The sequence below is a fragment of the Mesoplodon mirus genome, assembly GCF_964341445.2.
Source record: "Mesoplodon mirus genome assembly, chromosome: 13".
Taxonomy (NCBI): Eukaryota; Metazoa; Chordata; class Mammalia; order Artiodactyla; family Ziphiidae; genus Mesoplodon; species Mesoplodon mirus.
In genome coordinates this window covers 10,054,085-10,080,096 of record NC_138989.1, presented here as the reverse complement: position 1 = coordinate 10,080,096, position 26,012 = coordinate 10,054,085, and the positions used below count along the sequence as shown (strand labels likewise).

General features: G+C 43.6%; 1 protein-coding gene across 1 annotated transcript in view; it reads right to left on the bottom strand.

Annotated features, from left to right (window-relative positions):
* Window positions 1-26,012, bottom strand: part of CIT (citron rho-interacting serine/threonine kinase) — a 171,655-nt gene that overhangs the window by 141,680 nt on the left and 3,963 nt on the right. The window contains exons 3-5 of the mRNA XM_082641760.1: window positions 23,316-23,457; window positions 14,814-14,989; window positions 9,563-9,664 (exon numbers count right to left, since the gene is read on the bottom strand). Of these exons, the coding sequence (XP_082497886.1) occupies window positions 9,563-9,664; window positions 14,814-14,989; window positions 23,316-23,457 (420 nt within the window). The remainder of the gene's footprint in view (window positions 1-9,562; window positions 9,665-14,813; window positions 14,990-23,315; window positions 23,458-26,012) is intronic.

The window sequence follows — 26,012 nt, the reverse complement described above, 5'->3', positions numbered from 1 at the left end:
AACAGACTGGTAGTTGCCGAGGGGGTGGGGGGAAGGATGGAGTGGGAGGTTGGGTGAGCAGATGTAAGCTTTTATATATAGAATGGATAAACAACAAGGTCCTACTGTATGGCACAGGGAACTACATTCAATATCTTATGATAAATCATAATGGAAAAGAATATGAAAAAAAGAATATATATATATGTATAACTGAATCACTTGGCTGTACAGCAGAAATTAACACGACATTGTAAATCAACTATACTTCATTTAAAAAAAAAAAAAAAGAGGCTCCAAAAGCATCATCAAGTCACAAAGTTTTTCAAGTCTTCATACCAGATGACATGCTGTAAACCAAAGACCGGGGTCAGCAGAACTGATGAACAAATTAGACCAATGTCACCACTGAGGCTGTGCCAGACAGTCTATTCACAGCATTTGGATTTGCCCCCAAAAATGACTCCATGCCTGATTTTTACTATTCAGAGATGCCCAGGGAGGCAATGTTTCCCCCAGAAATGTGGCTCCTAACCCAAGAAAACTGGCAAGTCCTCTAGGGCAGAGCTTCTCAAACCTGCCTGTACACCAGAATCACCTGGGGAAGCACTTTTTTAAAATGGATAAAACACATTCATCCACATAAATATGTGAGTGCCTATTATGTGCCAGGCACCATTCCAGATATCAGGAAAATAGCAGGGACTAAAATAGACAAAAATCCCTGCCTTCGTGGAACTATAATTCTAGTAGAATGAAAAAGAATTGGAAAAAAAAAAAAGAATTCAGCAGTATGAAAGGGTAAAGTATGTCTCTTCCTCATCTCAACCATTCAGGGAACTTGCTAAAAACGTGGAGTCCACGGACCAACCCCAGACTTCATGGACAAGCTCCAGGGGTGGGGGTCCAGGAATCTGCATTTTTAAGGAGCTACTGAGGTGATTCTGATGCAGCCAACCCGGAACTTATTTTTTTTAATGTTTTCATTTATTAGTTTCTTTTTTTGTTTGTTTTTGGGGTTTTTTGGCCCACTCTGCATGGCATGCGGGATCTTAGTTCTCCGACCAGGGATGAAAACTGTGCCCCCTGCAGTGGAAGCTTGGAGTCCTAACCATCCTAACCACTGGACCCCCAGGGAGGTCCCCACCCAGCACTTTATTGAGACCCGATGCTGATGAGGCTGTGAAGGCATCATGGGTCCTTACTCCAACTAAATGACACGCTTCTACAGCAGAGGCGCCCCGGTATGAAGCCTGGCTTTAATACACCCCTCACTTCTGCTGCTTACATTTTTTCCAGTGACTTCCTGGAGTCATTCTGCGTATCAAGACAAGATCACTGGCAATAAAGGGCTGGAACATAACCAGTCCATGAGCACTGAAGCTACGATCCTGCATCCTTGCAAGGACGGGAGATGTCCCTGCAGGCCACCCCAAGAGTGATCACCAAGGCATGGTAATCAGAGACCAGGGAGATGAAAAGACGGAAAACAGCCCTACAGTGAAACAGCCCTGGACAATGTGACAACCCTGCAGATGGCAGAGAAAGCACAGCAGCTGACAGACCAGCCTGGCTTGGAGCTATAATGGACTTGCTCTTTTAAAGCAAAGACGGTTCGGCCAACAGAGACAGACCCTTCTGATGGCAGCAGCTGCAGATGCTAATTAAAGGGCAAATCTTACATGTGCTCGGTTTGGAAGAAGCAGCAGCTTCTCTGCTGGTGTTTGCATCTATACCCCGAGTGCTGGGATGGCAATTCCCACCAGTTGTGTTGTGTCTGGAACAAAGGATAAACGTGTGTATTTGTTGTGTGCGCGCGCATGCACATACACACGCATGCTTGCATGTATGTGTGTGCATATCAGGGTAGATATGCAATAGCTCTTTAGCATTCTACCCCAATTTGCACACTGGTGTCATCAGAGGCATACCGTGCTGGCCACATCTTAGAAACGTGTCCTTGAAATGCCTGCACTACAATCAGCATGACTGAAAGTGCCATGAAAACGTAAGGATGCTACTGGCATCATTACCCGCCCTGCCCAGTGCTCCTGATCTTTGGCACGGGGGAGGAGGGAATGGATACTCCAAGCAGAGTGGCCCCTGGCACAAACCCTAAATTATTCTCTTTGAAGGGCAAGGTGACCAAGAGAAAGAGAGAGAACGCCCTTTATTTCAGAAAATACGCATCCCAGCCTGAGTCATCCTTCTATTCAAAAAATTCCTCATTGAGCATCAAATCATCCAGAGTCTTGGCAAGAAATAGCCACTCAAACTAGGTAACTGAGGGGCTTCCCTGGTGGCGCAGTGGTTGAGAGTCTGCCTGCCAATGCAGGGGACACGGGTTCGTGCCCGGGTCCGGGAAGATCCCACATGCCGCGGAGCGGCTGGGCCCGTGAGCCATGGCCGCTGAGCCTGCGCGTCCGGAGCCTGTGCTTCGCAACGGGAGAGGCCACAACAGTGAGAGGCCCGCGTACCACAAAAACAAAAACAAACAAACAAAAAAAACTAGGTAACTGAGGACATTAATTGAGGAAAAGGCTATTAGTAAAGGTGTGGGTGAGGTTAAAGGAAATGAACATGGGATGCTGAGGCACCCCGGGACTAGTAACAGCAGGGGAGTAGGTACCATTCGTTGGCCTGAGAGGGCAAGGAAAGGGGTCTCAGGTGTGTACACTATGACTGAAGAAACAGAAGCAAGAAGCAGTAACCAGAAACTAGCTATGGCTACAGGACAATGGTTCTCCAAGTGGGGTCTCCAGACCAGCAACAGCAGCCTCACGTGGGAACTGGTCAGAAATGCAAATTCCTGGGCCCCACCTCCACCCCCACTGGATCAGCAACTCTGAAGGTGGGCCAGGCAAACCGGGACACTGTAGGAAAACTATAGCCCCAAAAACAGTGGGACTCTAAATGCACTCACTGGAGGGGGACTTCCCTGGTGGTACCGTGGGTAAGACACCGCACTCCCAATGCAGTGGGCCCAGGTTCGATCCCTGGTCAGGGAAATAGATCCTGAATGCATGCCGCAACTAAGAAGCCCACACGCCACAACGAAGATCCCGCATGCCGCAACTAAGACTGGCACAGCCAAAATACATAAATAAATATTTTAAAACAAATAAATAAATAAATGCACTCACTTGAAATATGCCTCAAAAGACCAACACAAAAAACAACTACTTCAAAGGCACTGATAATTCAAAGAACCTCCTAAGCCAATAACACACTCAGCAACTGAATTGGAGTCAATAAGACGTATTAATATTTCATTTCACCAATGAGAAAATTGAAGCCGGAAAGGTCAATGACTCCAGAGAGACCAAGCAAGGTACAGGAATAAAACAAGAACCTATATTCTAAGTAACAGCTCCCTTCTGATGGGCAGCTGGCTTGTGAAGCAGCCAACACTGGTGAGTTTTGAGACATGCCTGAAAACTGCATCATCTTACCCAAGAGGTCAAAACAGCACGTCTCGCTGTCACAATGATCATAAGCTGCTCTATTTCACTAAAACAAAAAACAATGAAGCTATATTTGTTAACTCTCTCCCACCCTCAACGACAGCAGAGACTGGTGATCACACAGGCCGTGGGGACACTGCCTAGAAAAAGTCCACCTCCAAATGAATCCTACATAGGAAGGGAAGTGTCCATGAAATTGCATGACTGTGGTTGAAAGCAAGACAGGAAAGAGAACCACAGTTGTGTTAGAAACGGTTTTAGATGTGTCAGTATAAAGGTAATAAGGAAGACCACCAGAGGTGGAGCTGGGGGCCTGGCGTCTAACCCCAACTGTTATCTACAAAAGTAGTTGTTTTAACCTCTGTGCCAGGCTCTAAATTATCCCCCAAATATAGTCTTCCCTTCTTCCACAGTAATAAGAATGTTAGCTGGATACAGGCCATGCAGCAAGACAGTACAGACATGTACACGTGTGACGAAGTTCTGGTCAACAAGATGTGAGAGGAAGTGATGCGTCCCACTTCCACAACATCCTGTGCAGAAGGAATTTGCTTGCTCTGCCTTTCTGCTCTTTTCCCCTTCCAGCCACGTGCAACACAGACATGAAATGGCCCAACTTCAAGCATGCCAAAAAGGACAACATCCTAAAGCACAGGAAGCCACAGGAGGGAATCATCACATATAACAGGGCTGCCCCACCCTGCTGGGGGTCTCTCTGTTACATGACCTTAGGCTATACCTTAACTAATACACCCATGTGTGCAACTGGGGGAAAAGACTCTGGGAGTGAACAGAGGGAAGCTGATGTAAGGTCCCAGAGGGAAAGTAGACTCGTGAGGCAGTAACAGGCACAGAGCGTGGGCAGACTGAAAAGACCCACAGGATGAGAAGCATCAGCACAAAGCCAGGAAGCTTTACGAGTCTCACAAAGAATTTAGCTACAACAATACTACAAGGGGTGAGTTGCAGAACAATGTTTTCTTTGTAGAGATCAGCTCCTTCATGGAAGGACCCTGGGGAAGGCATCTGTTAAACAGAATTGAACAGATTTCATCATGAACCAGATCAACAAAGTACTACTTCCGTGGGCCACCTGCTAGAATACACGACTCGCCTTGTTATATGGAACCAGACGTTGATGGACTTTGCTATGATTTTCTGTAGCAAAAACTGGAAAGCCACACTCATTGGTATGCAACTACGAATGGGCAATTTTTAACCATCAAAAAACTCAAAAGGATCCTGGGCTTCCCTGGTGGCGCAGTGGTTGAGAGTCCACCTGCCGATGCAGGGGACAGGGGTTCGTGCCCCGGTCCGGGAAGATCCCACATGCCGCGGAGCGGCTGAGCCCGTGAGCCATGGCCGCTGGGCCTGCGCATCCGGAGCCTGTGCTCCGCGACAGGAGAGGCCGCAGCAGTGAGAGGCCCGCATACCACAAAAAAAAAAAAAAAAAATCTCACTGGGTCTGCCTTCGATTACATACTTGGAGAGCAAAACTCACACTATTAACGTAATACAATTTCCATAATACCTTGAGTACATTTGTATGTAAATCAAATTTCTATGAAATTAATCACACATTCATCCAATAAATACGTCTTAAGCAATAACCTGGGGAAGCTCTACTGGAAGCAAGGAAGAAATCATCGCTCTCCTGGTGGAGAGAGTAGCCTGGTGGAGGCAACCGTCCCCCATTCACCAAGAGGAAGTACAGCAGAAGGGAGCCCCTCCCACGGCAGAAGATCCGGGAAGGGCTTCTGGAGAAAGTCACATGTGTCCCAAGCCCAGAAGGAGAAATGAGAGTTAGTCAGGTAAACGTGGAAAGAGGGGAGAGTGCGGAGAAAGGTCAGAGGCAAGTTCAAAGAACCAAAGGAAGCTCAGGGTGAATGTAAAGTGAAAGGAGAGAGATGTGAGCATTGAGGCTGGACGCATCTGAGGAAAAGGCCTTGTAAACCACACGGAAGTGTCTGGACTTCACCCAGGGGGCAGCAGGGAGTCTTGAAGGGTTTTAACAGCGCGATGGCTTGGCTGCAGTGTGGAGAAGACCTGGGGGAAGAGCAAGACAGATGGCAGGGAGAACACTTAGGAGGTTGTTGCAGGAATGCGGGCAAAGGAAGATGGCAGCCTGGACTCCCACAGTAAAAACAGCACTGGAGACAAGAGATTGCATCAAGAAATACACAGGAAATGGAATCCTATTTTTTTCATTGATTTTTTAAAATTTTATTTATTTTTAACTGAAGTATAGTTGATTTACAGTGATTCAGGTATACAATGGGGTGATTCAGTTCATATATATATATATATATATATATATATATATATATATGTTCTTTTTCAGATTCTTTTCCATTATAGGTCATTACAAGATATTGAATATAGTTCCCTGTGCTATACAATAGGTCCTCGTTGTTTATCTATTTTATACATAGTATTGTGTATCTGTTAATCCTAAATTCCCAATTTATCCCTCCTCCCCTTTCCCCTTTGGTAACCATAACTTTGTTTTCTAAGTTCATGAGTCTATTTCTGTTTTGTAAATAAGTTCATTTGTACCATTTTTTTAGATTCCACATATAAGCGATATCATATGGTATTTGTCTTTCTCTGTCTGACTTACTGCACTTAGTGTGACAATCTCTAGGTCCATCCGTGTTGCTGCAAGTGGAATTATTTCATTCTTTTTCATGGCTGAGTAATACTCCACTGTACATGTGTACTCCATCGTCTTTATCCATTCCTCTGTCGGTGGACATTAAGGTTGCTTCCATGTCCTGGTCATTGTAAAGAGTGCTGCTATGTCATTGATTTTACATGTATCTTTGGGGACTTCCCTGGTGGTGCAGTGGTTAAGAATCCACCTGCCAATGCAGGGGACACGGGTTCTATCCCTAGTCCAGGAAGATCCCACATACCGCGGAGCAACTAAGCCCATACGCCACAACTACTGAGCCTACACCCTAGAGCCCACGAGCCACTACTGAGCCTGTGTACCACAACTACTGAGCCCACGTGCTGCAACTACTGAAGCCCGCGTGCCTAGAGCCCGTGCTCCGCAACAAGAGAAGACACTGCAACGAGAAGCCCGAGCACCACAAGGAAGAGCAGCCCCCGCTCACTGCAACTAGAGAAAGCCCACACGCAGTAACAAAGACCCAACGCAGCCAAAAATAAAATCAATCATATTAAAAATAAAGAAAGAAAGAATATATCTTCAATTAAACAACAACTGCATTACAAATTAACGTTTAACTGCCAGGGGAGTTTACTACGATCTGTATGTTTCCCCAAACCTCAAAGGTTTAACGATCTAAAGGCACGGTGGAATTTCAGTACGTTATAACACAAATACAGACGTACAGTGCCCTTATCTTGCCACAGGCAGAATGTGTCTCCAGATTCAGAAATGTTCAGATTTTAGGACAGCACAATGTTGCATATGCTTTGTATTATGCAACACCCTCAGGTAGGGCCTGGGACATCACCCTGTAATCAAACATATTCATAACCTGCAGCAAAATGAACAGTCACTCTAAAGGGAATGAATAAGAGTTCGGGTCAGGTTTTGCTACAGAGCTCAAGTCAGGTCTTGCTGCCAGATAAGTAATAAAATAACTTGAGGTTTTCCAGAGTACTGGGTATTTCAGAATTGCAGACAAGAGACGGTGGATCTATCATCATACCTTAATTCCTATGCTAAGTTTGGATTTTTCATATGAAAACGGTACCCTTAGCAAGCATTTTACTCCAAAGTACCGGAAAAGAGAATGCAGACAAGGAAATAATTACAAGACCCCATTGGTAATACCCAATTGAGCTACTTAAGAAGGGTATAAAAACCTCCTTGCAGCCAGGTATCAAGGTGCTGAGGCAACCAGAATGCAAGAAAACACTCGTTTTGAGAACAGTCCCATTTCCCAAGATGGTGGGTGGAAAAACTGAGAAGACCATCCTAAGCTAAGGATGCCAATGCCAGTGTCAAGATCCAGAGGGAAGCCCCACAGCTCAAAGACCCAAAACAGGAAGCCCCTGCAGATGGAAGCCTGTCCTAGCAGAGGAATGGCAGATATTCCCAATCTACAAGGTATTCCAGAAAAGTTATATCCAAGCAGAAATCCACAGTAGTCAAATCCACAATTAAGAAAAAGAAAGAGACAGTTCTTACCACTGTGACAAGGCCAATTGGTATGGATAAAAAGGGTGACACTGAAGAGTTTAAAATTCTCAAAATGCCCAAATATCACCCTCCCAGAGATATGCTTTGAAAACTGAGCAGTGGGGGAAAAAACCCAACTATAATCAACATGAAAAAAACTACGAGTGTTGCTCCTAGGGCCCCGCTGATCATCCTCACTGGCCACCCCAGAGACAAGCAGAGGGTGGTTTCCCTGCAGTAACTGAGCAGGAGCTTGCCACTTGGGACTGGACCACTAGCCCTCACTCATCTGAGTTCCTTTATGTAGGACACTCAGAATCTGCCATCACCTCTACCAAAACTGACCATAATGGTGTGAAAGTCTCAAAGCATCTCAACACTGCTACTTTTATGAAGAAGAAGCTGCATGAGATTGGACAGCAAAAAGGTTGAGCTCTTCGACTCAGAGGAAGAGAACGATAAGATTTCAGAGCAGAGCAAAAGGCAGACCAGAAAACTGTGGAGTCTCGACTCCTGCCAAAAATCAGAGCCCTTCCTAGCTTCAGGATGGCCTGTGTGCTGTGTGGCCTCAAAAACTAACATTATGCTCACACGCTGGTGTTCTACATAATTTGCAGGACTCTAGTTAAAATGTCCAAAACAACAACAACAAACAGCGAGCCTGCTGTGTCAAGGTAACTGCTTTTCTGAAGGCTAATGAATAAATTTGTTAATACACCCAAATACAAGGCACTCCGCAAGACACAGAGAGCACAAGACGAATATTATGTATACAGCAAATGTCCTAGAACACCAGTGAGCCTAGAAACACACCAAGGTCATTAGTAAAGGAAAGGGTTCCAAGCCCCAGGTGTCAAGGAAGGAAAGCTTCCAAGACAATATTCAAGGAAAGGAAGTTTCAGGACACAGAGACCACAGGTGTGTTGTTGATTCTGAAGGAGCACTTGGTCAGCGCAAGGCCGGTCTCCCAGTGCATCTGTGTGAGAATGTCCTTGCTCAGAAGGCTGGGTAGGGCCAAGGACCAAGGCAAATAAACTGCTTATTCCAGGTCAGAAATAAAGGTGGTAAAGTCCCCCCAAAATGCCCAGTGGAGGTTGAAGACAAATAGGAATCCGTCTCTCTCTTACCCTTTTCTCTGACGTGAGCTTTACAAAAGTTTATCTCCATTCAATGTAATAGGATAGTCTTGTTTTAAGGGCTGAATCAAGAACAAAAATTGTTTTTAGGATACCTTTTTAATTTTAGGAATCTAAACCCCCAAGAACCTAAACAAGGCCCCAAAATGAATGTTAGCATTCTGTAAGCTATGCTACATGCACATCAGGAAAAACCATGGCATTGTTTGAAAGAATGAGGCAGATCTGCATGTAGTGACATGGAAAGATGTCAGGGACAAATTGTTCAATGCAAAAAGCAAGCTGAAGAGCAAAGTAGACAGTAATATACCATTTTTGTAAAACAAACTATATACATGTGTTACACGCATAGACATAGAAATATTTTTCCACAAGGCATGGTTAAGGGCCAGAAAGAACATACATAACCATTAACATTTGTTTCCTTGGGGAAAGGGATTAGAAAGAAAGGTAGAGCATGTTCCCTTCTATTTCATACATTTCTGCAGCATTTTCATTTTCTTATAATAACTATGCAGTATCTCAATTTTTAAAATTTAAAGCAAGATTCCGTTAAAGGAAATAGCAGAGTATTCCCAAATAAATGACTTCTCCTTATTGCTCTTTGAGCCACAGCTACAATATCCAGCAGTAAATGAGGCTCTTTCTAAATGGGTTAGTTCTTCATATTTAAGACAAGAAGAACAGGAAGACACCTGAAAGTCAGGAAAGCATGAGAAAGAATGAGGTGTTGTGGGCCATGTGGGCAAGAACCACACTGAATTCCACAGCTGTACTATCTGATTATCACAACACCAGACTAATTCTAGAGAGATGGAAGGACTCACCAGATAAAGATTATTTTTGTCCTGAAAGGCATACTGTAATGGGGGGATCCAAGGGCTGGTGCTCTGAGATAATATGTTCTGTTCTTCCTCAAAATATGAAACCTAGGGGGAAAAGAAACTGTTAGACAATTATAAAGAACTAAGTGTGACGGGGAAAATGCCCTTTGCTTAAACTGATAATTCTAGTTTTGTTTTTTCTAAAAAAGCCATCACTTAGCCCAACATTCCACACATCTCATTCTTCTGCCTACTTTGCTCACCATTTTTGCCAGATCCATGTGTGTCCAATTATTTACTTAACGTCTTTCTTTAAAGTCAGCTCACTACTTTTAAATTTAAATCTCTTTCTCTTTACCTTCCCTTCCTGAGCAATTCAGTCCTAAAGCCATCAGATGGAGAAGAACCACCAGGTAAGCATCCATGATAGGTGGCAGGGAGAGCCACGGTGGCCCAGAACAGGGCGACTGGTCCAAGCAGGGTGAGGAAGGTCATCACGTGTAGGGGTGGCCTAGAGCATCTGAACCTACCAAGGGGAGGGGGCAGCAGCAAACACAGTAGATTGGATGGACACAGGTGCATAAAAGAAGTAAAAAATATTCAGGGTGGTATCAGAGGAGAGAGTTACAAACATGCAAAGTGTGAAAATTACAATGAACCTTGTGAAGCTGGATTGGACTTGGAAGTGTCGATGTGAACACATGGTTTTCAACATATAGAGATAGATACAGAAATAAACAGAGATGTAAATGTGTGTGTGTGAGTCTGTGTGTGTGAAGGTAGGTATACTGCATACATGTACATGTATTCCCTGGCTTTGTCCACTGAAAGGCGTCTGGGAGCAATGACATCCCAATAGCAATCAGAACACATAGTGCCCAGATCGTGGCCTCTAAATACCATTTTCCACTTAAAAACAAAAACAAAACAAAACAAAATAGAGGTCCTTGGAGAAATGACTGATTGCAGGTCTGGGGCAGGTAAAGTAAAAGTGTAAGAGCCTGAACATCTTGCTGTATCAGAAAGCAACACAGAACTCAAAGATGGGGAATATGTGAAAAGGACACAAAAGCCAACCTGAAGAGATTCTTTTTTTTTTTAATTTAATTTAATTTATTTTCTATACAGCAGGTTCTTATTAGTTATCTATTTTATACATATTCGTGTATACATGTCAATCCCAATCTCCCAATTCATCCCACCCCACCCCCACTTTCCCCCTGTGGTGTCCATACATTTGTTCTCTACATCTGTGTCTCTATTTCTGCCTTGCAAACCAGTTCATCAGAGCCATTTTTCTAGATTCCACATATATGCGCTAATATACGATATTTGTTTTTCTCTTTCTGACTTACTTCACTCTGTATGACAGTCTCTAGGTCCATCCAAGTCTCTACAAATGACCCAATTTTGTTCCTTTTTATGGCTGAGTAATACTCCATTGTATGTATGTACCACATATTATTTATCCATTAGTCTGTCGATGGGCATTTAGGTTGTTTCCATGACCTTGCTATTGTAAATAGTGCTGCAATGAACATTGGGGTGCATGTGTCTTTTTGAATTATGGTTTTCTCTGGGTATATGCCCAGGAGTGGGATTGCTGGATCATATGGTAATTCTATTTTTAGTTTTTTAAGGAACCTCCATACTGTTCTCCATGGTGGCTGTATAAATTTACATTCCCACCAACAGTGCAAGAGGGTTCCCTTTTCTCTCATTGGCCAACTTGGGGACAATTTGAGTATAAAAATATATTATGACAGGAATGGATTGTAACTCACTGGCAGGAAAATGCAAAGTCCATACAGATATAAATAAATTAATGGATTGAAAGTTTTATGAGAAATAGGTATTTCCATAGTTGGAAAGTATCTCCTTCCAAAATATACCTATGTAATTACAAAGGGGAAAGGAGTTAACTCCACAGTGGAGAAGTGTGGCAGATACCAAAGTGACATCCTCAGGAATGTGACAAACTGAAAGTGAGACTCACCTGTTGGGATGCAATGAGAGGAAAAGAGCATCCTGTCTGTGATAATCCTGCCTGAACCTGAATCTCAGCATGAGCAACATCGGACAAATCTAAATTTTACAAAATAACTGGCCTATAATCTTCAGAGTCGCCAAGGTCATGGGGGTCTGGGAGAAATTAAGGGACTGTTCCAGATTGAAAAGACTAGAGGGACAGCACAACTAAATGCCACGTGTGATCCTGAAGTGAACCCTTTTGTTCTAAAAGACCATGGAACAAACTGGTGAACCCTGAGTGGGGCCTGAGGATTAGATGGTGGTAATTTTATCATGGTTGATTTCCTGATTTTGATGGTTGTGTTGTCATTCATGGGAAAACCTCCTTATTATAGGAAATGTACTCTGAAGTACCTGGAGATAATGGGGCATCAGGTTGGCGAGTGATTTTCAAATGGTTCAGGAAAAGGAAGTTGTTGATACTATATGTGATAGTTTTGTGTGTCAACGTGGCTAGGCTCTAGCACCCAGTCATTCAAGCCAACACTAATCTAGGTGTTGCCAGTGAGGCTGTTGTGTAGGCGGTAGTTAATTTAGTAAAGGAGGTTATCCTTGATAATTTGGGTGTGCCTCATCCAATCAGTTGAAAGGTCTTAAGAACAAAACTGAGGCTTCCCTGAGAAAGAAGAAATTCTGCCTCAAGACTGCATCACCAGCTTCTGCCCGAGAGTTTCCAGCCTATTGACCTGCCCTACAGATTTCAGCCTTCCTAACGCCCAGTCAGGTAAGTCATACACATATGCGTATGTATGTATAGTCAATGTGTATAGATAGCATGTATCTCACATATATACTATAGAACCTTGACTGACACACTATACTTGTGACTTTTCTGTAAATTTGTGACTGCTTCCAAGTAACTTAATTTTAAATACACCTTCTTCCATTTCGTTCTAACAGTAACATCTGTGAAAGTGCCAGGTTTTGATATGCCAGTTAATATTAAACTATGAAATGTTTTAAAATAGTTCTGTCCGTGTACTGCCCAAAATCATGCACACCACCAGTTTAACCTCTAACACATCTGGGAAACACCAACCCAACCCCCGAAATCTACCGTGTGGGATTTGCTGATCCTTCTCCTTTCCTGGCACGTAGAAAGTGTTCAGTGAAGGCTGGCTGAACAGAAGGGTCTACACCTTCACTTGCTTATCATCGACGCCTCGTCTGAGCCCTGAAGCTTCTATTAAAACAAACGGTCTCTGAGGACCTCTTCCAGTTTTCATGGAGCTCTGGGCGGGGTTGCTGGCTTCTCCTAGGTGACAGGTCTTATTCACAGGATGCTACCTCTTCTCACCTCCTCTCTGGCACTTCCTTCCCCCAACTCCCTGTGCTGACTTCTCTTCTCACACCCTTCAATTCCAAAGCCTCACCGTGGCTCAGGTAAGGAATGGGTGGGTGGGTTTAATTAGCTCCCGGGTGTGTGTGATTTTTAAATCCCCCAGCTCATGCCCAGCAAGGGGTCATCTCAAGTCATTCACCTGGAGGAACGCACACCTTTGTGAGTGTCTCTATCACTTGCCTGCAGTATGGCAGACGCTGAATTTGCTTCCTTTGATATGCACGGTTTCCCACCTGAAATATAAGCAGCACAAGGCTACATCTAAGGCCTCTTCCAAGGACCTAGGAACACACCAGACACAACAGGTGCTCAGCAGGTGTGGCCTGATGACAGGTGGTTGTTAGGTGCTGGGTGGCTGAGTGAGCATCTTCCACGCCTCTCTTCCGAATGATCTGCCACATCCTGTCATTTGTCCTTTCTGTGAAGTTGCCCACATTTCATTCCTGAATGCACGCCACAGCTTTCTTGGATGCTGACAAGCAGCTTCCTGCCCTCCGCTGAGTCTCTGACTGGAGACCACACAAAGTCACTTAAGTACTCAGACCCCGATCCCAGCCTCCTTCTTCCAAAAACCTACGTGATCCCCAAACGTCTCACAAATTAAACTGTGACTCGGAAAAGCAGTTCTTGGGGAGGGTGAGTTACTATTTAATGGGTAGAGTTTCTATCTGGGATGATGAAAAAGTTCTGCAGAAGGATGGCGGTGATGGTGGAACACTGTGAATGTGCTTAATGCCACTGAACTGTACACTTAAAAATGGCTAAAATGGTAAATTTTATGTTGCATGTATTTTATCACAGTAACCGAAAAAGGGTTCTTGAGGTTTCCCACCAGTCACCCCCTCCCAACTCCAATATCCTTATTTCTCCCCATTTCCCAGTCTATTCGTTCTAAACCACTTAAACAACAAAAACAAACAAACACATCTGCGTAGCATTCTAATACTCACACCTCCAGAAGGGCACACACACCCCACTTCTACCTGGTCCGTTCTCGTCACTTCTCTCTGTCTGGAGCCCATGCTCCCTCTCAGCACTGTGAACCTTCCCTAACTGTCTGGCTCACCCACACCTCTCCTCATTCCATCGTTCATGAATTTGCTAACTGCTCCCTCTTCTGTGATGCTTTAGCTCCTAAGTGCCTGCTTTACGGATCTGCGTTTTACCTCCACTTTCCAAGGTTGTTCTAAAACCCTGAAATTAACAGCCATGGAGCTTCGATTCCTTTTGCAGGCTTCCCACAGAGCTGGGTCCATTATCAGACACATGATGTGCACTTTAACATGGGTAACTAATAAACTGCTCTCTGAACACCAGGGCTGATGGTTGCCTCTCTAGAAACGAGGCAAATGAATCAATACTGTATGGAAGCAGTAGCCTTTTTAAAAGAGAGAAAAACACCACAACAGGAAAGATAACTTCTCACTTGCTCTCCAACCTGCAACTCCTTAGCCACAGAACAATTTAATTTCTTCAGAGGCCTGGTTTAAAATCAAATACACATGCCCACAACACAAATATATAAGATGTGTACGAAAGCAAAGGCTATCTGACTCACCCCATGACAGGCACATCTCTGAATCCCCAAGGGATGGTCATGAAAGATCATCTCCAATTCATTAGTGAAAAGCCCAAGTTGGTTCTGAATAATATGCAACTATAAAAACATGATCAAGCAACTCAGGGGAGTTTGTCAGTCTTCAAAATTAGTCAATGTCAGTTCAAGAGTGTTCAGACCTTCCTGGCTGTGCCACCATAATTAACTAGAGAGGCAGAGGAAAACTGGCTCCATCCCAGAAGCCAATTCAGCAGATTCTCAACTCTGCAATGAACATGCTGGTACAGAAAGGGGGAAAATGCTGTGATGTTAAATGCTCCTACCTGCTCCTGGGCCAACAAAGCTTTCTTCTTCATGACTTTCATGGCATAGATGTCCCCGGTCGCTTTCTCTCTGACCACCTGCACTTCGGCAAAGTTACCGCAACCTACGACACTTCTCCCTTCAAAGTCCTTTGCTGAAGGCTGGAGCTCCTGCAACTCAGCTACGATGTCAGAATCTGCAAAAGACGGAAGAGTGACTCCTGATCCATAAGGAGCTTCAAATACGCGCATCTTTACGAAAGCGAAAACAAAGGAAGAAAGAAGAAAGTGTTGCTATGTCTTCCCTAGCCGTCAGAAGACACTTAGTCACTTCCTCGTCGTCGTGAATAATTATAAAATCAGCATAAAAGTGTTTTCCTATGCTAAGTTAAAATTAAGGGCTCCAGAAATTCCAAAGCACAGTTTCCATGGCAGCTATGATTTGAATCCTGGAGACGTAGAAAATAGGGGAAGGAGAACGGAAATCACGCTCTTCTTCCTCTTCTCTGGAGGCTGAAGGGCAGTGTGTGGTCAAAGGTGCTTATCAGCATTTAGATCAGTTTATAATGGGACGTAAGCAATGTGATTCCTACGTCGGTCGACTTCGGAGTTGACTTCCAGATCATTCCATTCTGACTACACGTGTCCTGCTCAGTTTTATCCCACTAGCCCAAGCCTTATCTCCCTTGGATCGTGTCAGTAAATACCTTCCTGGCCTTAATATGCAGCAGCACTACCAAAGGAAAAAAAAAAAAAAAAAAAGCCTAAGCCCAAGGAAACAAATAGAGCCCTGACCTTGGTCCTGCAGAGCTGACGTATCACACACCTGGATGGGTTTGCAACTATCTTTTTTCTTAGCATACAGTCTATTCCCTCTCCGAGTGCAATCTCTCAGTTGGTGTCTTCATCTACCCTGACTGCTTTAACAAAACACCACAGACTCATGGGCAAAGCGGCTTAAACAACAGGCATGTATTTCTCAAAGTTCTGGTGGCTGGGAAGGCCAGCAGACTGAGATCCTGCAGAGAACCCGCTTCCTGACTGATGGACAGCCACCTTCTCCCTGTGTCCTCATGTGGCAGAAAGAAAGGGAGCCCTCGTCCCTCTTCCTCTTCTTCCGGGGACACTAATTCCATCATGGGGGACCACCTTTATGAATTCATCTAAACCTAATAATCTCCCAAAGCCTCCACATGTTGACGGATAGAGCCTTAACATATGAATTTGGGGAACTGGAGGAGGGGGCGGAACAGTGAGAGATTCTCAGTGTTTAAAGTATGGACTAAACAGATGGCAGATTTGGAATCTAACATATATTTATTAACAGCACTAAGTTGGGGCATCGCTGGATTTGCAACAACTCTAATGGTCTAAAGAATAGAGTGGAACGTAATTATTAGAGAAATCCAAGTCAAAACTACAATGAGGTATCACCTCACACCAGTCAGAACTGCCATCATGAAAAAGTCTACAAATAATAACTGCTGGAGAGGGTGTGGACAAAAGGAAACCCTCTGGCACTGTTGGTGGGAACGTAAGTTGGTGCAGCCGCTACGGAGAACAGTATGGAGGTTCCTCAGAAAAACTAAAAACAGAGCTACCATATGATCCAGCAATCCCACTCCTGGGCATATACCCAGACAAAATAATTCGAAAGGATACATGCACCCCTATGTTCATAGCAGCACTATTTACAATAGCCAAGACACAGAAACAACCTAAATGTCCATCAACAGATGAATGGATAAAGAAGATGTGGTTTATATATATACAATGGAATACTACTCAGCCATAAGAAACAATGAACTAATAAGAACCTGCTGTATAGCACAGGGAACTCTACTCAATACTCTGTAATTGCCTATATGGGAAAAGAATCTAAAAAAAAAACAGTGTATATATATATATATATACACACATATATATATATATGTGTGTGTGTATATGTGTATGTATAACTGATCCACTTTGCTGTATACCTGAAACTAACAACACTGTAAATCAACTATACTCCAATAAAAAATTTTTTTTAAAGAAGAATGAAATAATACCATTTGCAGCAACATGGATGGACCTAGAGATTATCATACTAAGTGAAGTAAGTCAGAAAGAGAAAGACAGATACCATATGATATCACTTATATGTGGAATCTAAAATACGATACAAATGAACATATCTACGAAACAGAAACAGACTCACAGACATAGAGAACAGACCTGTGGTTGCCAAGGGGGAGGAAGGGTGGGAGAGGGAAGGACTGGGAGTTTGGGATTAGCAGATGCAAACTAGTATATACAGGATGGATAAACATCAAGGTCCTACTGTAGAGCCCAGGGAACTATATTCAATATCCTGTGATAAATCATAATAGAAAAGAATATGAAAAAGAATATATATATGTATAACTGAATCAGTTTGCTGTACAGCAGAAATTAACAACATTGTAAGTCAACTATACTTCAATAAAATATTAAAAAAAAAGAATAGAGCAGAACAGTTATGACTGACCAAATCCTTCAATCCTGCCTGATACAGGGAAACTGCAGCATATAGAGGGTTACACTCCTAAGCAAGACAAGAGAAGCATGTGATCAAAATTATCCTGGAGAATCCCTCAGAAAGGTGCCATGGAGAAGACCAAGGGACTCTTGAAATCCCACAGGTACCCTGGAGTGATCCTCATTTCTGTGGGTGGGCACCAGATAAAGCTGGGAGCCACACTCTAGAGTTACAATCACTCAGAGAGTTGTTCACACAGCGAAAGGGACAGAATCCAACAAAGGGAAAAGCCACTTCGTAACCACAGTCACTTGTCAACATATTAATGAATTAGCCGATGCAAGTTTAAGTTGTTACCCACTCCCTTTCTTTGTTGCGTGGGTGGAGTTGAATTCACTTGGCTCAAAGGCTCATACGATGAACATCACTGCACTAACCACATCTCTTACTTCAACAGTCATCCTAAAAACACCTTCTTTTGGCCCCTTGAGTAATCAGGCAAGAGGGGTGGGTGGATCTGCATGAATTCATCGTGAGCGTTGGAAAACAAAAAAATAAAGAAAGAGCGCTTTCAGGGAGAATTCCATGCAGAAGCAAAATTGAAAGCTGCACGATATTTTCCTTTTGCCCTGACATCACTGTGCCAAGCCCAGCCTTTCTGCCCTGCCCTCTTCCAAGTTTCTTTCAGATCTAGTACTTGAGTTCTGAATTATTAATTCCCCAAATATGCTGGCTTGAACCTGATTTCATCACTGCTTGCACAGAAGGCCAGGCTCTCCTGATTCTGTTAGGCCTTGGCCCCCATGTTGCTTACAGCTTTGTCCAACTTAATAACTCTGGGTCTGTCACTAGCAACCACCAGGCATCTCAATCACCCAGGGAGACAAAACTGCTTGCAGGCAACACCATCACGATGCTCGCAGAATTCTGAGAAACCATTCCACATCGCAATGTTGTTATCCAAAGGCTTTTGGATTTTTTTTTCCAGTTTAAAAAATCTTGTTACAAGTTGGACTTAAATTATATATCAATTACGGATTGCTCACTGGACAATGAAAGAACATATCAGAAGTCAGTTTTCACCAGTGGACTGTCATCTGCATTGGTTTCCACCTAAATGTCCAGAAGGTCATCTCTGCTTTCGTCACTCGCCACTGTCAGCTGCTGGGTCCACCACTTCTTAACCTCAGAACCACAGGAAGCTGTGTCCGTCATGGGGTTCATTTTGCACACGACAGATTTCATTGTGGTCCGCCCTCCAAATGTGTAAGTTGACCGAAGACACCAAGTGGCTTATTGGTTTTGGTGCCAAGGGTAGGCACCATTGCCCAAACTTCCTCTGGGGCTTCCTGGCCTCGGCCGTGTCCTGCCAACTGCCTCCCCTGTCTGACAGGGTCAGGCTTTTGGATTATTAAGGTGAACAGGTGAGATGCTGAACTCATGTCTATGACTGTGAAAAAATAACCCTTCGCAACTTCTTTCCCTACCAGCAACTTTTGTGACTTCAAAACCACAGCGACCCTTCATCCCTGCCCACTCTGAGCCCAGTGCAGACTGAACATTGAGGGGAGGTAAAGACCCAAAGCATGGAATGAAAAATGCAGTCAAAGAAGGACCTTGTCAGATATATATTTGGACCCAGGAGGCAAAAGCCACCACAGATGAGTGTACTGCTTCCTTTTTTGAAACTCAGTATTGAGACACTTCAATCTCTAGGAATTCAGCCTTCACAGAAATGCTCCAAAGACATACATATCAAGATACTTATGATAAGCACTGTTTGTTACAGGAAAAAAATCAGAAACAACCTAGAGGTCCGTTAGTAGGAAAGGGGAAACAGCCTAAGAGTCCACCCACATAAAAGAATATTAGGCACATGTTTAAAAGAATTCAGTAGCTCGACCTCCACTAGAGTCCATGTTCTTCAAGAACAAGGATTTTTTCCGTTTTGATCACTACTGTAAACCCAGTACCCAAAGCAGAAACTGACACATAGCGAGTGCTCCATAAACACCTGTCAAGTAAATATTCTGCTAGGTGAGCAAACCTAGTGGCAAAAGCATTATAAACATGAGCCATTTTGCATAAAATTAAAACACAGTAATGTTAGAACATGCGTGGAAAAGGGTTCATTGCTCAAGCTAGTGGATTGGTATGCGGGGGCTCATGACACTCGTCTCTTCACCTTCAGGTATGTTTGAACATTTCATAATAAATATTTTTTAAGGATAAAAGAAAAATTGCAGTACTACACACCAAATCGTTAACAGTGGTTATCTTAGGAAAGATTTTGAGGGATTTTCTCCCACTCTGACCTTTTATATTTAACTTTGTATTTTAAAAATATTTTTATTAAAATATAGTTAATTTACAATGTTGTGTTAGTTTCAGTCACAGCAAAGTAACTAGCTATACATATATAAATATTCTTTTTTAGATTCTTTTCTATTATATGTTATTACAAGATATTGAATATAGTTCCCTGTGTTATACAGTAGGTCCTTGTTAGTTACCTATTTTATATATAGCAGTGTGTGTATATGTTAATCACAAACTCCTAATTTATCCCTCCCCCCTCTTTTGGTAACCATAAATTTGTTTTCTATGTCTGCAAGTCTATTTCTGCTTTGTAAATAAGTTCATTTGTATCATTTTTTTCAGATTCCACATATACGTGATATCATATGATATTTGTCTTTCTCTGTCATACTTCACTTAGTATGATAATCTCTAGGTCCATCCATGTTGCTGCAAATAATTACTTTGTATCATGTTTGCAATTAGGGGGAAAAAACTTCTTAAAGTTACATTTTGCCCAAAGTACTAAGGTTGTGAACATATGCTTGCCTGCAGCGAACCTAGTTAAAAGAGGGTAGAATTTCAGCTACTGTCAGATCACCAAGAACAGCCCAACTTTAACCATTATCAACACTTTGTCTGCATGTTTTAATATCACGCTTGTTTATTTTTTTACACAAAATATGTGATATACTACTTAAGATTTTGCTACTTATTCTGTTCATCAGCAATAGTCAGTCAACCAATATTTATTAAAACCTTCTGTGAACCAGACACTGTTTTAGGCACTGGGGCTAAAATAACAATTAAGAAACAAAAAGCCTTTCCCTGGTTCCCAGATGCCAGCTCCCTGCCCTCTCTTGGCCCAAGCTAGGGGCACTGCTTCAGGGCTGTATTATTCTGTCTCACTTCCTCCAACAGTCCCTGAAGAAAATCTCCATCTCTATGGCAAGACTCGAGAAACGTATGCAGTAAGAGCTGTTGGACCCTTCCTCCCACGGAGAAATGAAGCTTACATTCCGAAACAGAAAATCAAAGGTGGGGGGGAAGAAAGCATACTAATGCAATCACCCTTTTCCAGTCATAGTCTCTCAACCATACTCTCCAGGAAGCCTCTTTAAAAATATGAAACAGGGCTTCCCTGGTGGCGCAGTGGTTGGGAATCCGCCTGCCAATGCAGGGGACACGGGTTCGTGCCCCGGTCCAGGAAGATCCCACGTGCCGCGGAGTGGCTGGGCCTGTGAGCCATGGCCACTGGGCCTGCGCGTCCGGAGCCTGTGCTCCACAACGGGAGAGGCCACAACACTGAGAGGCCCGCGTACTGCAAAAAAATATATATATAAATATGAAACATCTCCCTGGAAGAGGATTCTATTAGAAAAATCTATGTTTCACTAAGTCTAGTCCCCTGATTACTGAATGAGTCTAGAAGATCCACGGCTTTAAAGGAAGCGGAGGGCAATCTCAAGACTAAAGAAGGTGCATGTTGATAGCTCAGTAAATTAGTCTGTCACATAATTCCCCTTCCCCTCCCACTCCCTATTTGAGAATTTAAATATTCCACAAAATAAGGTGGGAGCTTATTCAAACACAGAATCATGAATAAATACGCCAAGTACATTTTCAAGTTAAAGGTACACAATATATTAAACGTTGAGGTTTATGGTTATCTTTATTGGGTAACATTTATTGATTGTTTCTACGTGCCAGGCAACATGATAAGCCTGGACTGGGCACTAACTCATTCAATCCCTATTGATGAGATAATGCGTTTTCCCCTATTTCGCAGGTGAGGGCACTGAGAATAGACAGGGTACCGACGGTCACTTAGTAATACATTGGTTTAATCCACTCAAAACTTCCAGGTCCTTTGGGCAATGTATATCCCCCTTTCCATGAGGTCCTGGTGATCACAGTGCCCTGGACCCCTGGGCACCTAGATGAGGCCAATCACAGTACTTCACACCCTGGCCCAGTGACTGGTCAAGGGGTGGGCAAGTGACCCAAAGCAGAGCCAATGAGAATTTCCCTGGGATTGCATGAACATAGACAGTGGAAGATATACATAGTTCCCTGGCACATGGAATCTGTGGGGCCCTATGCCTCACTGCAAACAGTGGAATGCAGCCAAAGAGATTCTACGTCCCTTCCAGGCCTGAGCCCAAAAAAGGCCTGGCAGCTTCCACTTTTGTGCTTTTGGAAACCCTGAGTTGCCATGGAGGAGGTCTAGACACCTCTGCTAGAGTGTAGACCAGGGGTCAGCAGCCTTTTCTTAAAGGGCCAGACAGTAAATATTTTAGGCTTTGTAGGCCATATGGTCACGCCTACTCAAATGCCTTGTGATCTGACAGCAGCCCTAGGGAACAGGCGTGGCTCTATTCCAACGGAACTTTGTTTACAAAGCAGGTATCCCAGGCTGTAGTTGGCCAACCCTTCATGGACAGACCACACAGAAGAGCCGTATGGAGAGGAAGAGGCCCTGAGATTTCACAGTGAGAGAGAAAGGCCCGCTAGTCCCACGGTTCTGGGTGGTGGGGGGCTGTCCCGTGCATTGTAGGATGTTCAGCAGCGTTTCCGGGCTGCACTCATTAGCTGCCATGAGCCCCTCCCTGCTGCTGTGACAACCAAAACTGTCTCCAGATACTACCAAATGTCCCTGGGAGGCAAAATCAGCGCTGGTCGTAAAACACCGGGGTCACGTGAAAAAATACGAAACTGGGGAACCAGCAGTCAACTTCCCCACCACGTGGAAGTCAAGGAGAGTCGAGAACAGGGTGTATTCGTGGACTTCCCTGGTGGTCCAGTGGCTAAGACGCCACGCTCCCGAATGTAGGGGGCCCGAGTTCAATCCCTGGTCAGGGAACTATATCCCACATGCTGCAACTAAGACCCAGTGCAGCCAAATAAATAAATACTTTAAAATAAATAAATAAAACACAACAACAAGGTGCGGGCAGGGCCAATTCATGACTTCCATAGTCCCTAGGCACTTTTGCCTTCGTCAGTCCCTTGCTCCATAAAAATATACATTTTTTATGACTGCATTGGTATAAAGATGAATATAATCCAGAATCATTATACATTATTAGCATACCCACATTTTTCTTATGATTTTAAAATAAATTAAACTAATTACAATAAATTCAATGTATTAAAATTAAATACTGTGGGCGCTAAGCACTGTGCTTATAATGCCTAATGAATAATCAGCTTTAAGTGAGTATAAAGATGGAGCCAGAGGACGTTATTTAAGTCCCTGGAACCAGCCATGCCTAAAATTTGACCCATCCCTGGACTATCAGTTTCATGAGCCAAAAAAAATTCACTTTTTGGGATAAACAACAAAGTCCAACTGCATAGCACAGGGAACTATATTCAATATTCTGTGATAAACCATAATGAAGAACAATATACATAACTGAATCACTTTGCTGTACAGCAGAAATCAACACAATGTTGTACATCAACTATACTTCAATAAAGTAAAAAAAATTTTTTAATTCACTTTTTGGCCTAAGCTAGTTTGAGTTTCTGTCACTTGCAACCAAGAGGTCTGACTTATCCGGCCTCCCAGAGACTGAAGGTGGAAGCTGACCTTGAAGGTGAGTCCGTCTAAAGCAGAGTTCCCACCCACTCCCACTGCCCACAAATGCATCCCGCCTCTGGCATCCTTCTAGTTCTCTCTAAGCAGGACAGTTTTCAGGAAAAAGTTCCCCCACACTTACACTTCCGGACAAAGTTGCTCACGTGCTTAATCTTCATCAGAGCAGGCTGACTGCATTCTTTAAAGAGAACAAAGAGGGCATCTAATATCCCTTCTCGGGAAAGAGGAGACATCTGCTGTTGAGTCATGAAGGGTGGTTTCCCCTAAAAACAGCAAACAGCAGATGGAGACACTGTCAATAATGAAAAGCTTTGATCAATAACATCCACGCAGAGTAAATTGCAAGCCACCAACTCGACTAACTGCTCACGACACACACTAACGACATAATTCGGTGGCCTCGTTCTTTAAAGCAACATCCACTGACAGTCATTAAGTGATCACTTGCACATCCCATCACCGTGGGCTTCTTCCTCCAGCACCTCGGGAGAAAAACGTCACCAGGATGCCAAGAGTAAGAAAAGGTCCTTCTTTCTTAACGGTCTGAGGCTCGTGGGGACATTTACTCTGAACCCTGCTGGGCCTGTCACATCTCCATGTCTCTGCACTAGGACACAATGATTGCCTCTTCCTCCCTGTGTTCCCAGAGGTTTGCTGACATAACTTCAGTTTAGTTCACTTGAACAATCTAGGGTCGTGTAAATGGAATGACTGCACTAAAGGTGAATTTATTCACGATCTCGAGCAACAGCTGCAAACTGGCAAACTGCATCTAGCCCACAGACGTGTTTTGTTTGGCCTGTGGTATTTAAAATAATTTGAGTTATCTGCCAATATTGAAAAATCAGGAGATTTCACACCAAAAAAAAGGGGGGGGGAGGGGAAGATTTCTGGCTTCTCGTGAGACCCTGGCAGATCTGGCCAACAATGCCCCCACGTTCCTGCCTGGGGATGCTGAGATGCAGCTGAGGAGCGCTGCCCCTCTGGGTAACGGATGCGGTCTGCATTTCACTGCAGACCTCACTCGCAGCTCTTCCATCTGGCTCACTTGACTCCTTTACACTCCCTGGCCCCCAAAGACATGAGTTTGCACCCCTGGTCTAGAGCAATGAATCCCATGTGCCAAGCTGTGGATTGTGTGCAGGTCTCTCTGCAAAGCTGGCCACCAACAGTTCCTCTAACTCTGAAGGCACTTGCCACTGCACCCACCAAGAGTCAGAATCTATTTCCTCTCCCCGTGAATCTGTGCCATCGCCATGACTCACGTCAACCAACAGAACGTGACATAAGGGATCATGTGCCAGTTCAAGGTGGAGCCCTTAAGAAGTCTGGCAGCTTCTACTTTTGCTTTTTTGGGGAAGCCATCCACCAAGTCAAGAAGCTTGGGCTAGACCAGGGGTCAGCCAAATCTGGCCCACTGCATGTTTTTATAAATAAAACTTTATTGGAACACAGCCATACCTATTAATTTACACATCGTCTATGGCTGCTTCTGTGCTACAATGACAGAGTTGACTAGCTGCAGCAGAGACCGTAAGGCCCATGACATCTAAAATACTTATTATCCACAGAAAAAAATTACAAGCCCCAGGTTAGACTGACTGAATAATGAAAGACCTTTGGAGAAGAGAGGTCAGTAGAACCCTGAGGCTCCCCAGCCAGCAGCTGGCACCCAAATGTTCCAGTCCCAGCCAAGCTCCCAACTCAATACAGCCCCGTGAGTGACCCCAGCAGAAGAACCACCTAGTTGAATGCAGCCAACCCACAGAATCATAAGACAAAATAAATCACTGTTGTTTTAAACTTTGTGAGTGGTTTGTTACACAGCACTGGATAACAGAAACAGATTGGCTACATCTGAATCACTTGGAGAACTGGAGCACTTAAAAAACAAAAAAAAAACAGATTCTCAGGTTCCACCCCGACCTACTGAATTCGAATTTCCCAGTTTGTAGCTTAGAATATGTTTTAGTAACAAGTCCTCCCTAGAGAGTCAGACCTCAGCCAGGTTTGTGAAGCACTGGGTCACAAAAAAATTACCCTTCTGTCATTTCAGAGCTCTACCACTAACTGGGAAACTAAGATTCTTTGTTTCTTCTGTTCCTTAATGAGTTCAAGCAGCTGTTCCCAAATACAGTACTGAGTCTTAACAAAGTTTTCAAGTCTGCCATGAAATGAGAAAAGATGAACACTGCATGGTGACTCTTTTATAAAGCTACGTGTATTCAAATTGTAAAACGGTCCTTTATTTTGCAACGATGTCCTTCCTCTCATGGTATTTCTTAAAATGTCCTTTATGAAATAAAAGGACCAGAAGATAATATGATTTTCTTTTTTCTGTGTGTTTTTTACATTCCTTACTTGGCAAATTAGAAAGTTGGCAAACCTAGGTCAGCCCAGCAAATTTGTAAAATTTTGCTGGCTCGAAAATCTAAAAGTCTGCCAACCACTGACCTAGAGCTTGTGGGGAAGTTGTGTTAAGTAGAAACTGAGAGCCTGTCTAAAGTACTTACCTAAATGGAAAACAAAACCACTACTCTCTATTCAAACCTCATTAAAAGGGCACTGGGATAGGGATAGGAGTAGGATAATTAAATAGTTTAGAAATCCCACTAGGGGATTAAGGACAGAGAGGGAATTTTAAGGGAGTCTGGGAGACTGTTATAAGCTAATGACCACTCAAGAAAAGAATCCAGTAACCTAGCAACAATCTATACTACCTTGAAGGAAGACCAGGTGCATCCAAGTACCAAGCACACTAAAGCCACAAGTCCTGATAGCTAAAACACAAGACAATAGATATGGGGTCTGAATCTTT